Source organism: Phyllostomus hastatus, unplaced genomic scaffold, assembly GCF_019186645.2.
Source record: "Phyllostomus hastatus isolate PE091 unplaced genomic scaffold, TTU_PhHast_1.1 phas_contig_17, whole genome shotgun sequence".
NCBI lineage: Eukaryota > Metazoa > Chordata > Mammalia > Chiroptera > Phyllostomidae > Phyllostomus > Phyllostomus hastatus.
Genome location: NW_025333664.1, coordinates 23,660,448 through 23,672,809, shown reverse-complemented (window position 1 = coordinate 23,672,809; position 12,362 = coordinate 23,660,448). Strand labels below are relative to the sequence as shown.

Genomic DNA, 12,362 nt, shown 5'->3' with positions numbered 1-12,362 from the left:
GCTAAGGGGTGAGGTTGGGGCAGGGCTATGAGTGGCGTCTCCCAGACAGGACTAGGGATGTGCCCTTATGGCCTGTGTGCCTGGCCTAGTCTGCCCGGGCAAGACTGGGGACCCAGCATCAGAATCCCTTCAGGCTGCTGGACAAGCAGCAGCTCAGAACTCTGGGGAGGCCAGCTTTCACATGCCCCAGCTGTCTGCAGAGGCAGCACCCCCCTAATCCCCCTCCATGCTCACAACTAGGGATACAAAAACCTGGGGACCAAAGTGTTGTAGGGGGCAGGTCAATACATGTTTAAACTTCCTTTCCAGATCCAGGCGTCCATCCCCCATCCCGTCTCCCTGCACAGGCTCCTGCAAAGGAGTCAGAGGAGGTGGGCGTGGGTGCTGGGTTCCCAGGGACACGCCGCCTCCCGTAGGACCCACTAGAAAAACACCTCGACCCGAAGCGGGACCTGAGTGGCTCTGCCCCATCCCCAGTCCCAATCACTCTAGCCAAACTGACTGCCACCTCATCTTTCCCTACTCATCAGGCCCCTACCACTCCACCAGTCCTGCACACCCATCCTCCAACTCGGAGGGGCGTGGGAAAGCAGAAAGGGGCTGGGTTTCGTATCTTTCCTGGTAGAGAGCCACGGAATTGGACCTCTCCAGGAGAGGTACTAGAACTGCCCAGGAAGAAGGGGTTGGCCATTGCTTGACGGCTGGTGGCTGTGGGGCATACCTCTTCCGCTAGAGCCGTGGATATCTGGGCCCGCCTGCGACCGCCCGAAGTCAGAGCCAGGACGGCCGAGAGTGGAGGCAGAAGCCCCGCCCCGCCCGGCCCGCCCCACAGCCTCAGGAAGAAGCACAGACGCTCCGGGCAGGGTGGGCGGGAGAGCTTGCTGGGACTGTCCAGAGTTAGGACTCCCTCCAGCCCTTGCCTTAGCAGCTCAGCTAGCTGGGCGAAGGCGATGCGGAGCCGTCCAACTCCTGCGCGCCAGGTCGCGTCCGATCGCTTACCTCTGCGCCGCGGTGCTGGCGTCCAGGATGCCCGCGCCCTGCATCCAGGAGCGCACCGAGCCCAGGCCGGCAGGCAGCAGCGGCTCTTCCTTCAGGTTCAGCCCGCTGCGGGGCAGAGCGTCCTGCGCAGGGAACATAAGGGCGCGCAGTGGGTGGGCGCCCCCCGCCGCCGGGGATCCGCTCCCCCTGAGGCTGCGGGTGTCTCAGCTTCCCCGGACCCGACGGCACCGGACGCCTCTAAGAGCGCAGCGCAACACTGAGTCCCGGCGGCTCAGTGCGCACTAGCCTCAGGGGCGCTCCCTCGGAGAAAGCGGGTCCGCCAGCGCCGCGCTGTCCCCTCCCCTCCCGGGGCGCGGGGCGGGGAGATGGAGGGATTCCCCCGCGGCCTGAGCGCCCGCGGGCGGACTGCGAGCGGGCGGGGAGGGCGGGAGCGCAGCCGGCACCCGGTCCGCGCGGAGGCGCCCCAGAGGCGCGCTCTGGCGGCTGCCCAGGGCCGCGGTCGTCGGAGGGGGGGCGGCGACCGAGCGCCCCAGGAGCTGCCTCGGGCGAGGAGGGGGCGCGCGGCTGCCCGCCCTTTCCCCCCCGCTGCCCCCACCGCCCGCCCGCGGCGCCGGCGCGGGGCGCTGATTACCATCCGGGAGGCGGAGGCTGCGGGCGCGGAGCTCGGCGGCGGCAGTGGAGGAAGGAGCAGCAGCAGTCGCGCGTCCCGGGGAAAGGCAGGGACAGCGCCGGGCCAGCAGACGCCGCCGCCACCAGCGCCCCGCGTGCCCCGGCGCCCCGGCCCCGCCGCAGCCCCAGGCGGCAGCACCTGGAGCAGCAGCAGCAGCAGCCCGGCCGACTCCCCCCGGGCCCCGGTTCCCGCGCCGCCCCGCCGCGGGCGCCGCCGACCGCCGCTCCCCAGGGCCTGGCCGCGGGCCCGGGCCATCCCGCCGCCGCCGCCGCCGCTCCCGGGGGAGCGGGAGCCGAAGGGAGGGAGCGCGGCGGGAGGAGGGATGGCGGGAGCGGGCGGGCCCAGGGGACTGGGGCCGGGGGAGGCGGGGGCGGGGCGGCGCGGCTGGCCGAGGGGCGGCCGGGGACGTGACATCATCGGGGGAGGAGCGGCCGGGCCCGGGCCGCCGCGGCGGGGCGGACCCTGGCGAGTCTGCCGCCGGGGCCGGGGGCTGCGGCCTGGCCGAGGCTGCAGAAAAGACCAGAGGGACATGTGGGGCCGGGGACGCGGCAGCGAGCAGACGGGCTGTGAGCCGACGGGGCTGTGCGGCGGGGAGCCAGGCCAGAGGCGGAGGAACGTGCCACGCCGCGCTCAGCAACCGCCACCACCTCGGGGTCGCCCCAGGACGTTCCTCCGGCCTCTTGTCAGCCTCCTCTCCATCCCCTAAGTACCCGCCGCTCTTCACGGCGACGCCCCGCTCCGTCCTTGCTGCTCGTTTTGACGCCTCCAAGCTTTTGCTCTTGATGTTCTTTGCTTGCCCAACTGTCCTTCCCGCATTTTCCTGGTGAACCTGACCTCGGTTTAACCTCAGCGCAGGACTCAAACCTCTGTCTCTCAGACTGGGCCGCCGGGCCTTGGGAGGAGTCTCTGCACACACCTCCCCCCATCCCATCACCCCTAGTTCTTGTTGCCTAAACCTAAAGCATTATCTTTCCAACCTCTGCCTTTCAGAAACCTCTTGATTTTTTATTGCAAGTTGGAGATTTAGGGCTTGGAGTTAGGACTGAGAGCCAACTTGTTTCGTCTTTCTCCTCAGCCAGAGAGTCTTCCCTTTCGGATTTCATTCCTGGCCAGGAAATTGTCTTGCCCTTTACTCTGGGGCCCGGCCATTTCTGCCCCTCTCTCCACATTCTGTCCTGAGGTGTCTCGGGCAGGCTTTGCACCAGCCCAGAATGTGCCCTGCACTTCCCTGCAGAACAGCATGAGGGTGGCCTGCCCTGCCTGCTCTGTCACTCTCAGGCACTGTTTCCTGTCCCAACAGACTCCCTCCCGTCCTCTTTGGGGGGACCTCCAAGTGTGCAGTTGATTGGTCCGCCCTGCATGGACCCAGATGAGGGGTCCCCAGGGGCACTGCTGGGCCTCCTACCACCGCAGAGGTCCCCCACCTTCTCTGGACTGTCTTCTTTACCATCCGCCCCCCCTCCTCCCTGCCTACTTCCCCAACACCTGCAGGGCCTGTCACTGCCTCCCAGCCTAACCCAGGTCTCCGTTTTTTACCCAGGTGAGATTACCAAAGGTAGTTCTCTCCTTCTGGTGGATTCTTAGGCCAATTTCTTTCTCCATCTCCTTATCTGGCTCCCTTAATCCTTGCTCCTCACTGAGCCAGCAGCATGGGCGTTACATGGGAGCTTGTTGCAAATGCAGAATCTTAGACCCTGCCCACACCTGCTGAATCTGAACCTGCCTTTTAACAAGAGCCCAGGTGATTTGCATGCACATTAGATTTGAGCAGCGTTGCTCTAGAGAAGCCCCCCAAAGCTGTGGCACACATACGCCACCCCTCTCTCCAGCCTTCTAACCTTCCCTACCTCTTAATACATGGAGAGGAGACAGGGGATCCTGACAGGATCCTGCTGTCTCTCAGCTGCCCACCTTTTTCATCCTTTCTTAGTTTCTTCGCCTATTCTCTCCTCTGCTTGCACAAGGAAAAGTAAATACTGGGGACCTCTTTGTTCAGTCCCATCTTTTGCATCTCCCGATGTTGACCCATCTGGTCTGTTTGTGTCTTCATCCTCCTCCTTTCCTCTGCTCAGAACTCCCTGTTCTTCAAAGAGCCCTCCCTTTGTCCCCACCTTCTCCTCCAGCTTGTGTCCCTCCTGTTTCTGAGAGAGTGCACAGGCCCACTCCCCCAAATGATGCCTTCCTTGCCAGCCCCCAGTGAGCTGCTCCCCAGCAAGCCACTCTGGAGCCCTGGTGGTCTGGCCGCCTCCCAGCTCTGCAGCCGTTTTCTCTTCTCTTCTCTCAGGCCTCTGACCTCCCTGCAGTATTGGGCTTCCCGCCCCTGCCAGCCCCCCAAAGCCATCCTGATGATGAGAGCACTCTGTCTCTCCTATCACCCCTTTGAGTGCTTCAGCCCCTCTGTGCCTTGTGCCCTTCTCCCTCGGAGACCTGTGCTCCCCCACGGTCTCAGAAACCACTTTGGGAAAATGATCAAGTGTGGGCCTCCCTCCTACTTCTCTCAGTCCTGAACATCAGCTGGTGAGGACAGAGCTGGGCTTGACCTTGTTGGGGGGCGAGGGGGGGACCTGCCTCCACCGAGGGTCCCAATCATGACAGCTCTGCCCCTGGGCTGGGCTACTTCGCCTCCATATGCCCAGGCCACACTGCCCATTCCCCACAAAGCGGCCCTTCTTCCTGGTTCCCCTATGTCTGCTGATGGCACTTCCTCCTGGTGCCCGCCTGGCTTGGGGCCCAAGTACTCACCTCTGGTGCTCACCTCTGATACCTCTGTCAGATCTTAAGGATTTTCTCTCCACGTCCTAGGGCCCACAGTAAATATCATTAACAAACTTGTGTGTCCTCCCCTGCACCCCACCCTAGCTTGGGGGGGAAATTTACCCCAGTCTAACTATAGCCTCCTCAGTGAACTCCCCTTCCCCAGCTGTCCACCCCTCCCCAACCACCCTTCATCCTCCCGCCACAGTTTCTTAAAAGCATGCCATCACCTGCTTAGAAACTTCCAAATGTCTGCCATGGCTCCTCAAGGAGACATTTAGGGATATTCTGGGCCTTTTGATGCCTGATCCAAATGTCTCTTGCCAGCTTCCCTGCCATTCCCTTGCTGTGGGAGTCTCTTACTTGCCTGACAGTCTTACTGTTTCTGACATGCAGATCACACACTCCTGGCTCCTTGCCTTGACTCCCATTTACCTGCAAGGCCTTTACCTTTGCCACAACTTTCTTCTGTGGGAGGCAACAGGGTCCACATTCCTTTTCATAATGTTGAAAGGCCTTGGTGTTGCAGATCTTCATGGTGCTGGAAGACTCTTGCCAAGGTAGATTTGGGAATAGTTGCTCAATATTAACCTGGGGATAATGAAAGGGGAGTCTCTCACCCCAGGAAAAGTGGTACTGAGCTAGGGCCAGTATGGATGGGCTCCTGACTTGTATGGATTTCTATTCTATTCTAATGGTATGGACTAGAAAAGAAACCAAGCAGGGTGGTGTTTGAGGCTTTTGGGTTAGAACTGCTGGACCAAGGGGTAGGGTGTTGAGGATGCCAACTGAACTCAGCAGGTGGAAGGCCAGTGAGCAAATTCTGTCAGCCTTTGGGGTCTAAGTAATCATCTCTGCTTTAGATCCAACAAGTCTGTTTCTTGGAACTTTGTGTGTGTTTCTATTTTACAAATTTCTCCCCTCAAACTGCTGCAGCTTCTCCATGAGGAAGGGATTTAGAGGCCTGCTGTGGCTCTGGTCACAGAGCTGGAGGGTGGTGGTGACAGGCAGAGGAGGCTGGGTCCAAGCCTGCAGAGAACACCAGTCCTTTCTGGCCCAGGCAGAGGCTCACCCCAGACCACCAGCCCAGGGCCTGTGACCTCACCCTTCCCTGTCATGCACATTCACACTCCCATCCACCGGAAGGGCTCTTATCACATGCCCAGAGTGAGAGAATAAGGAAAGGCTAGAACACGGGCTCCGTCCTCATGGGCAGCACAGTGTGGCTGTGTGGGACTTGTAAACACTGTCACTCTAGAGTGACCCGGGCTGCTAACGATGCAGGGGCAAGGATGGGGACCGGCGCAGGAGGGCCTGAGCCTGGGAAGGGGTGAAGGGGGTCTTGGGCAGAAGGGCCGGCACGGGTAAGATTAGGAGGGCTCAGTGACTGGGTTTGCTGCGCTTGCGTCAGAGTGGAAGCTTGTAGTAGCTGCAGCATCGTGCTGGTGCCGAGGATGGCACGCTGAGGAGGCTAGAATTTTTCCTGCCCTTAACACAGCAGTTTTAAAATAGGCATATAGAATTGTACACCTGAAACCTATGTAATTTTTTTAACCCATGTCACCCCCCATGGGTTCAATAAAAACCTTTTTTAAAAATTGGTAGAACTCTTTCGTTTCTTCCTCTCTTTTTCTCCAAAAGGATCAGATGCAACACCGTTGAAAACAGATCCGAAGTGCTGCATTGGGCAGAAGTTGGGCCGTTGCGCCCCCTGGAGGCTCTAGTGTGTCAGGTCGCCACGTGGATCCATTCCTGACAGGAATTAAAATATAGGAAGAACAAAACCAAACAAACAAACAAAAATAAAGCATGCGTTAAATATGGCTGTTCGAATAATTCCATGAAGAAAACAAAAATGACTAGGGTCATCCCAGGGGTGTCCTGGTGGGTATACCCAGCTCTTAGCCTTCCCGTGGACTCCTGAGGTCTCAACTGCTTCAGGAAAAACCTGTACTACAGGTGTTGGTCTTGCCTCAGGATTCCCATTCCGCGCATCTAGACTGAGTTATTCAATCCTGAATAATAGTACCATGAGAGCTGCAGTGGTGGGAACTTTGGCAGGGGAGGTGAGCCGCCTCTTCAGTCTCTGGACTGGAGCAAAGGTGCCATGTCCCCTCGATATTCCTGGCTGTTCACACCCCTACTAATCACAGACCACCTCAAGGACAACCAGACTGAATCCCCACGGAGGAAGAGAAAGGAGACCATTTTTCCTGGTGCAGCAAGATCTTCACTAGGCTGGCCCCTTTGTTCACCTTCCAGCTTAAAGAGAGGGTCCAGGACCTGCAGGTTTTTAACCAAAAGCTGTAACAGCACCCCGCACTATCCTGGAGCGCTGCCCCTTAGCGACCCACAGGCAGTGGCAGAAAACCTGAAATGAAATTATATGTACATTTTTACTCATGGGCAATATCCACTTTTTCTGAGTGCCATGGGACCAATAGCAAAGGAAGCCATCATGCCCGAAGTAAAGCAGGGGAGGGGTGGGCGTGAGGGGAGTGAAAGGAGTAGGTGGGAGGGGCTGCTGTTCACTTTGTCCCGGGTGAAGTGGGGAGAGTGCCTGGCAGAGGCCAGATCTCCAGGAGGCTGAGGCTTCAGGAACCCTCATCTTCACCCTTCCAAGGCTCTCCAGGAGCTCCTTGCAGTGTGTTCCCATGGTTATGTATAATTGTGTATTTACAATGTTTTAATACTTTTATAATGTACTCACAACATATTTTTCTTTTTAAAATATTTTATTTATTTATTTTTAGAGAGGGGGAAGGGAGGGAGAAAGAGAGGGATAGAAACATCAATGTGTGGTTGCCTCTCACATGCCCCCAACTGGGGACCTGGCCTGCAACCCAGGCATGTGCCCCGACTGGAAATCGAACTGGTGACCCTTTGGTTCACAGGCTGGCACTCAATCCACTGAGCCACACCAGCCAAGGTGCACAACATATTTTTCTTCTTAAAAATCCTACCCGCATTATAGAAGCTTCCAGTCCCAAACCTAGCTCTTCCAGTAGGACCCGGAGTTGGGTAGGAACAGTTCAAGTAAGAGACAATAAAGACCCAAATTAAGGCAGGATGGGGAACAGAAAGATATAACTTAATAGAGGAGAGTTATCACTTCCTGGCCTGCAGATCTTGTAGATGGGGATTTTTGTTCCTTCTCTATGTATCCAGAGCACTCAGACCAGTGCCTAGCACACAAATATTTGTGGAATTAGTACTTGTCTGAGAGGGAGAGGTCAGGCACTCAGACCGATTGGGCGCGTGGGGTCCCATAGGGAGCCCCAGGTAGATGGGCTCAGACACTTGCTCTCTGTCACCTAGTCCTGCTCTGCCCTGACACTCAGGCCTATTCCTGGGATAGAGGACCTCAAGGTCTCTTCAATATACATGTGGCCAGTTGGAGCCAGATCCTTGGGATACAGTGCATGGTGAAAAGAATTTGGAGTCTGGAGACTTAAGTAGACAATATTATTGTCTGATTATTATAATATTTAATATAGTTAAATATTAATTAATTAAATATTCTCATCTAATTTTCCTCAGCTTCAGTTACTTTCTGCATAAGCCTGGGTACTAAGGGCCCAGTGGTATGGTGGTAAGTGTTCAGAAAAATTAAATCTGACTTGCAGCGTTTGCCAGTTTTCATGTTCCCACTATGCTGATTTCAAACCACCCATGTCATGCTCCTGAGCATGTTGGGAAAGAGGCGCGCAGTGGGTTCGCTGGGGCGCATGCCAGCGGAATCCACCACACCTCAGCGTGGGTCCCACTGACAGAAGTCTCCCCTTATTTGAAAAACAATGATGGGCAAAGGGGCCTCATACTCCGTGCCGGACTGTGTGCGGGTTGTCTGTTAACTGGCAAGACCATTTCATGTGCATGAAACGTATGCGAATGACCGATTAGACCCTGTGCACAACGTTTACTTCTGTTTTTTCAAAAACAGTTATTTAATTTTTAAATTATGGCATAACACAGTGTTGCACATGAATACCTCAGTAAAGTTTTACACATGTATCTAATGTAACCACTGCCCAGATTAAGATACAAGCCAATTTCCATTGCCCCCTGGCATCTCCTCCCCGTCTGCGCATGCCCCTCAGAGGAGCCTCCTCTCCCGACTTCTAGCGCCGTAACCTGATTTGTCTTGTTCTTGGAGTTCATGTAAGTGCTACCGTGCACTGTGTAGTTTTTTGAATCATTTTATCTGTGACATGTATCCATGTGGTTAAGAATAGTTCATTATTTATATTTGTGCAGTATTTCTAGTACATACTTCATTAAAAAGATTTTATTTACTTATTTTTAGAGAGAAGGGAAGGGAGGGAGAAAGCGAGGGAGAGAAACCTCTATCAGCCACCTCTCACAGGAGCCCCAACCGGGACAGGCTGCAACCCAGGCACGCCCTGGCTGGGAATCCAACTGGCGACCTCTCGCCTTGCGGGACAATGCCCAACCAACTCAGCCACACCTGTTAGGGCCCTAGTGTATACTTTAAATAACTTTAACTTAGTAAAGGTTTGTGTGTGTGTGTGTGTGTGTGTGTGTGTGTGTGTGTGTGTGTTCTTCTCATGTTTTTGTTGTTCACTTATGAAACTGTGGGTCCTGTAATTTGGCCCTTCTGGCCACATACTCTGTCCCACAATGCTCTATTTCCCCTTGACTCTGACTCATCTGCCACCACTGCTTCACTTCCCAAAATATCTGTCATACTTTCAGAAACCCTTCTCCACTGCTAGCCAGCATCCTCACATCCTCACCATTTCTTTTAAGGGTTCAGTTCACCTCCAGCCTTAACTGAAACCTGAGTGACCCCTGCTATGGACTGAATGCTTGCGGCCCCCTGAAATTTATGTGTTGAATCCCTAACCCCCACTGTGGCTATATTTGCAGACAAGGTCTGTGAAGAGGCGACAGAGGTTAAACGAGGTCATGAGAGCGGAGCCCTAATCTGGTATGGCTAGTCTCTTATAAGAAGACAGAGTAGACCAGCGCTATCTCTCCACCACGGGAGGACGCAGCGAGAAGGTGGCCATCTGCAAGCTGGGAAGAGAGTTCTCACCAGGAATTGAGTCAGCTGACACCTTGATCTTGGACTTCTCAGCCTCCAGCACTATCAGAAAATAAATTTTTATCATTTAAGCCACTTGATCTGTGGTATTTTGCTATGGCAGCCTGAGCAGGCTGAGACAATACCCAGGGACACACTTTCTCCTAAGGTGAGGCCCTTTCTAGCGGCTACTGTCTATTGTCTCTCTGCTCACTGCATGTAAGCATTTGGGATTTGATGTTGCCCTGCCTTCAAGCTAATAAGTTGACCTGTTACTGTTTCATGGATGTGGGCAGAAGACATGAAATTCCTGCATCGGAAACAGAGAAGCACAGCGAGTCATGAAAGCATCATGTTTGTGTCAGTTCTCCTTGCCCCCCAAGTCCCACGGGGGCAGTGTGGAGGAGCCCTATGGTTGCCGTGTGTGCAGTGGGTTTGGGCTGCATCTGAGGAACATGAGCGTGGGGATGCTGCCTCTCTTATAGAAGCCAACGGCATGCTCTCTGTCCTGGAGAGAGAGATTACTTCATTCTTCAAGGTTGCTTGCTGCAGACACAACCCTGAGAAATAGTCCAGGCAGCAAACAAAACAGAAGGACTCTCACAGACACAGAGAACATTCTGATGGTTGCCAGGTGGGAGGCAGGTTCGGGGGCTGGGTGAAAAAGGTGAGGAGGTTAAGAAGTACAAACTGGCAGTTATAAAAATAATCACGGGGATGTAAAGTACAGCATGGGGAATATAGTCAGTAATATTGTGATAACTGCGTATGGTGCCAGGTGGGCACTAGACTTACTAGGGTGATCGCTTTATAAGTTGTATAAATATCTAATCACTATGTTGTACACCTGAAACTAATATAATGTGGTATGTCAGCTGTAATTTAAAAAGAAAAAGAATTGTGAAAGAAAAGAGATAATCCAGGCAGAGTGGCCAGGGCCTTCCACTCTCGGCACGCCCTGTAACAGTGAGCGGTGATGCGCAGGCCGTGGTGGCCTGCCTCCCTGAGTAATTGGCCCTCTACACTGTCAGCTGAATGTGAACAGTCACATGGGGGTGCCCCTCTGCCTACCACTCCGATTAATCTGATCAGCAGAGTCTGGGCCCAACTCTGTCCAATCTGTCTTATACAGAATTTAATTAAGGCTACTGTCGGTGGAACTCCAAGGAGCAAAATGAGGCCAAACTGAAGTGTTGGCTACAGCCATGCCACTCGGGGTCCCACACTCAGTCAGCTGTGAGTCCGAAGGGGTTCAGCACGCCTCATTTCTGACAGCCGGGTTATAGTGTAAAGCCAGGTTGTTATCTATTAGAGTGCTCACAAGTGAGTTGGAGACTAATCTGCTGGTTTTTGATGTCATTGCCAATAATTGTAGAAGATAGCCAGGCCAAAGAGCAATTCCCAACCCTAATGGAGAGACATCCCATGGCCCACATCTAAATATATGCTCTGAAGGGTCACATAGAAATATGCACACATAATTCCAGTTCAAGAGTTAGTGTTAAATCTGATTTGCATCATCATTTCACTGGTTTCGCTAAGCCACATGGGCAGTGTTACCAAATAGTTGCAGCCTTGGTTGCCATATAGGAACCAAGGCCATCTGGTGACAGGAAAAGTACGTGCACTTGACCCAGTCCTCTTGAAACAAGTGTTTGTGCAATATGGGGGTGGGGGAGGTCCCATATGCAGGAACTGCCACCAATGGCAAAGCGCACAGATAATTAGGAATGACCATGCCCACGAGGCCATCTCTTTCTATGGCATGAGGACAGGACGACAAACCCAGAGGAGTCAGGTTGCCCGCTGCAGCTTGGCTGCAGTGTGGATCTAGGGGACAAAGAGGACACCAACCATCCCCATCCCTGCACCTGTTGGCATCTGAGTTGTCTTCTCACCAGGCCTCCATAGCCACAAAAGCCGTGTGCCATTCCAGTAGCTATAACTTCATCTTTTTTCCCATCATTCCCTGTGTGTACCTTGACCTTTCACCTGGAAGGGCCAGGTGTGAGCAAGACAAAACTGCCAACATTTATAGACCCGTGATGTCTCCCACCTTGGCCTGTGTGGGCCAGTGTAGGGGGACTTGGCAAACGGTGCACTCAACTAAGTTGTCATTACTTTTACGACCCATGTAAATCCACCAGGAGAATCCAGTGGTGAACCAGAATTACATTTGAGCCCCCCAGGCTCCCTTTTGCCAGGCGGACCCCCGGAGGGTGCACCAACTGAGCTGGCCTGTGGTTGTTGTTGGGGAGGGGGCACCATGCCTGGAAAGAGTCAAAATCCCCAAATCTTCAAAATAGGTCTATATCGCCTTCCACCCCTTTTGTCCTGATAATGACCCAAGAGATGGTTGGGAGGAGGTGACTCTTGTTTGGGGACGGCTGCCTTCAGTGCCACAGGATCTCGCAGAGGTGTGTGCATCAAAAGGAGATAGGCAGGCAGTCAGAAGCTATTCGAGCTTGCTTTTGAAGAAGTCATTCCAGCGCTCAGTAATACGGAGTGCCCGCAGATGGTAGGGAGCAGGGCATGGCCTTCGGATGCCTTAACTATTCGCTCGTTGTTGGACAGCTTTTGCAACCAAGGCTACATCACCATCAGACTGTAGGTGGTCTGAAAAACCAAACACTAGACATGACTTAGTGACAGGGGCAACAATGGTGTGGCCAGAGTCTCCTGATCAGACTAGAACAGCAGCACTGTACTCTGAAAATGTGCTCCCAGCAGAGAGGCACCAATGACAGTCAGGCCAGAGAGGGACTCAAAGGTCTGAGGTGGTCAGTTATCCTGAAGCAGGTGATAGCCGTGCCTGTGCAACGTGACCTCTTTACTGCAAAATTGTTGGGAGGTGTCATGAGTCTGGTAAGCAGCAAGGGTTCTGCATCAGAA

At 54.3% G+C, this 12,362-nt stretch overlaps 1 protein-coding gene across 4 annotated transcripts in view; it reads right to left on the bottom strand.

Moving 5' to 3' along the window:
- Positions 1 to 1,925, bottom strand: part of EBF4 (EBF family member 4) — a 57,087-nt gene extending 55,162 nt beyond the window's left edge. For all 4 annotated transcript variants that reach the window (XR_006785041.1, XR_006785042.1, XM_045833457.1 and 1 more), the window contains exons 1-2: positions 1,631 to 1,925; positions 1,000 to 1,121 (exon numbers count right to left, since the gene is read on the bottom strand). Coding sequence is in view for 2 of the 4 variants with exons in the window: in XM_045833457.1 (XP_045689413.1) it covers positions 1,000 to 1,121; positions 1,631 to 1,924 (416 nt within the window). In the remaining 2 variants the exon portion in view is untranslated. The remainder of the gene's footprint in view (positions 1 to 999; positions 1,122 to 1,630) is intronic.
- Positions 1,926 to 12,362: the final 10,437 nt, after the last annotated feature.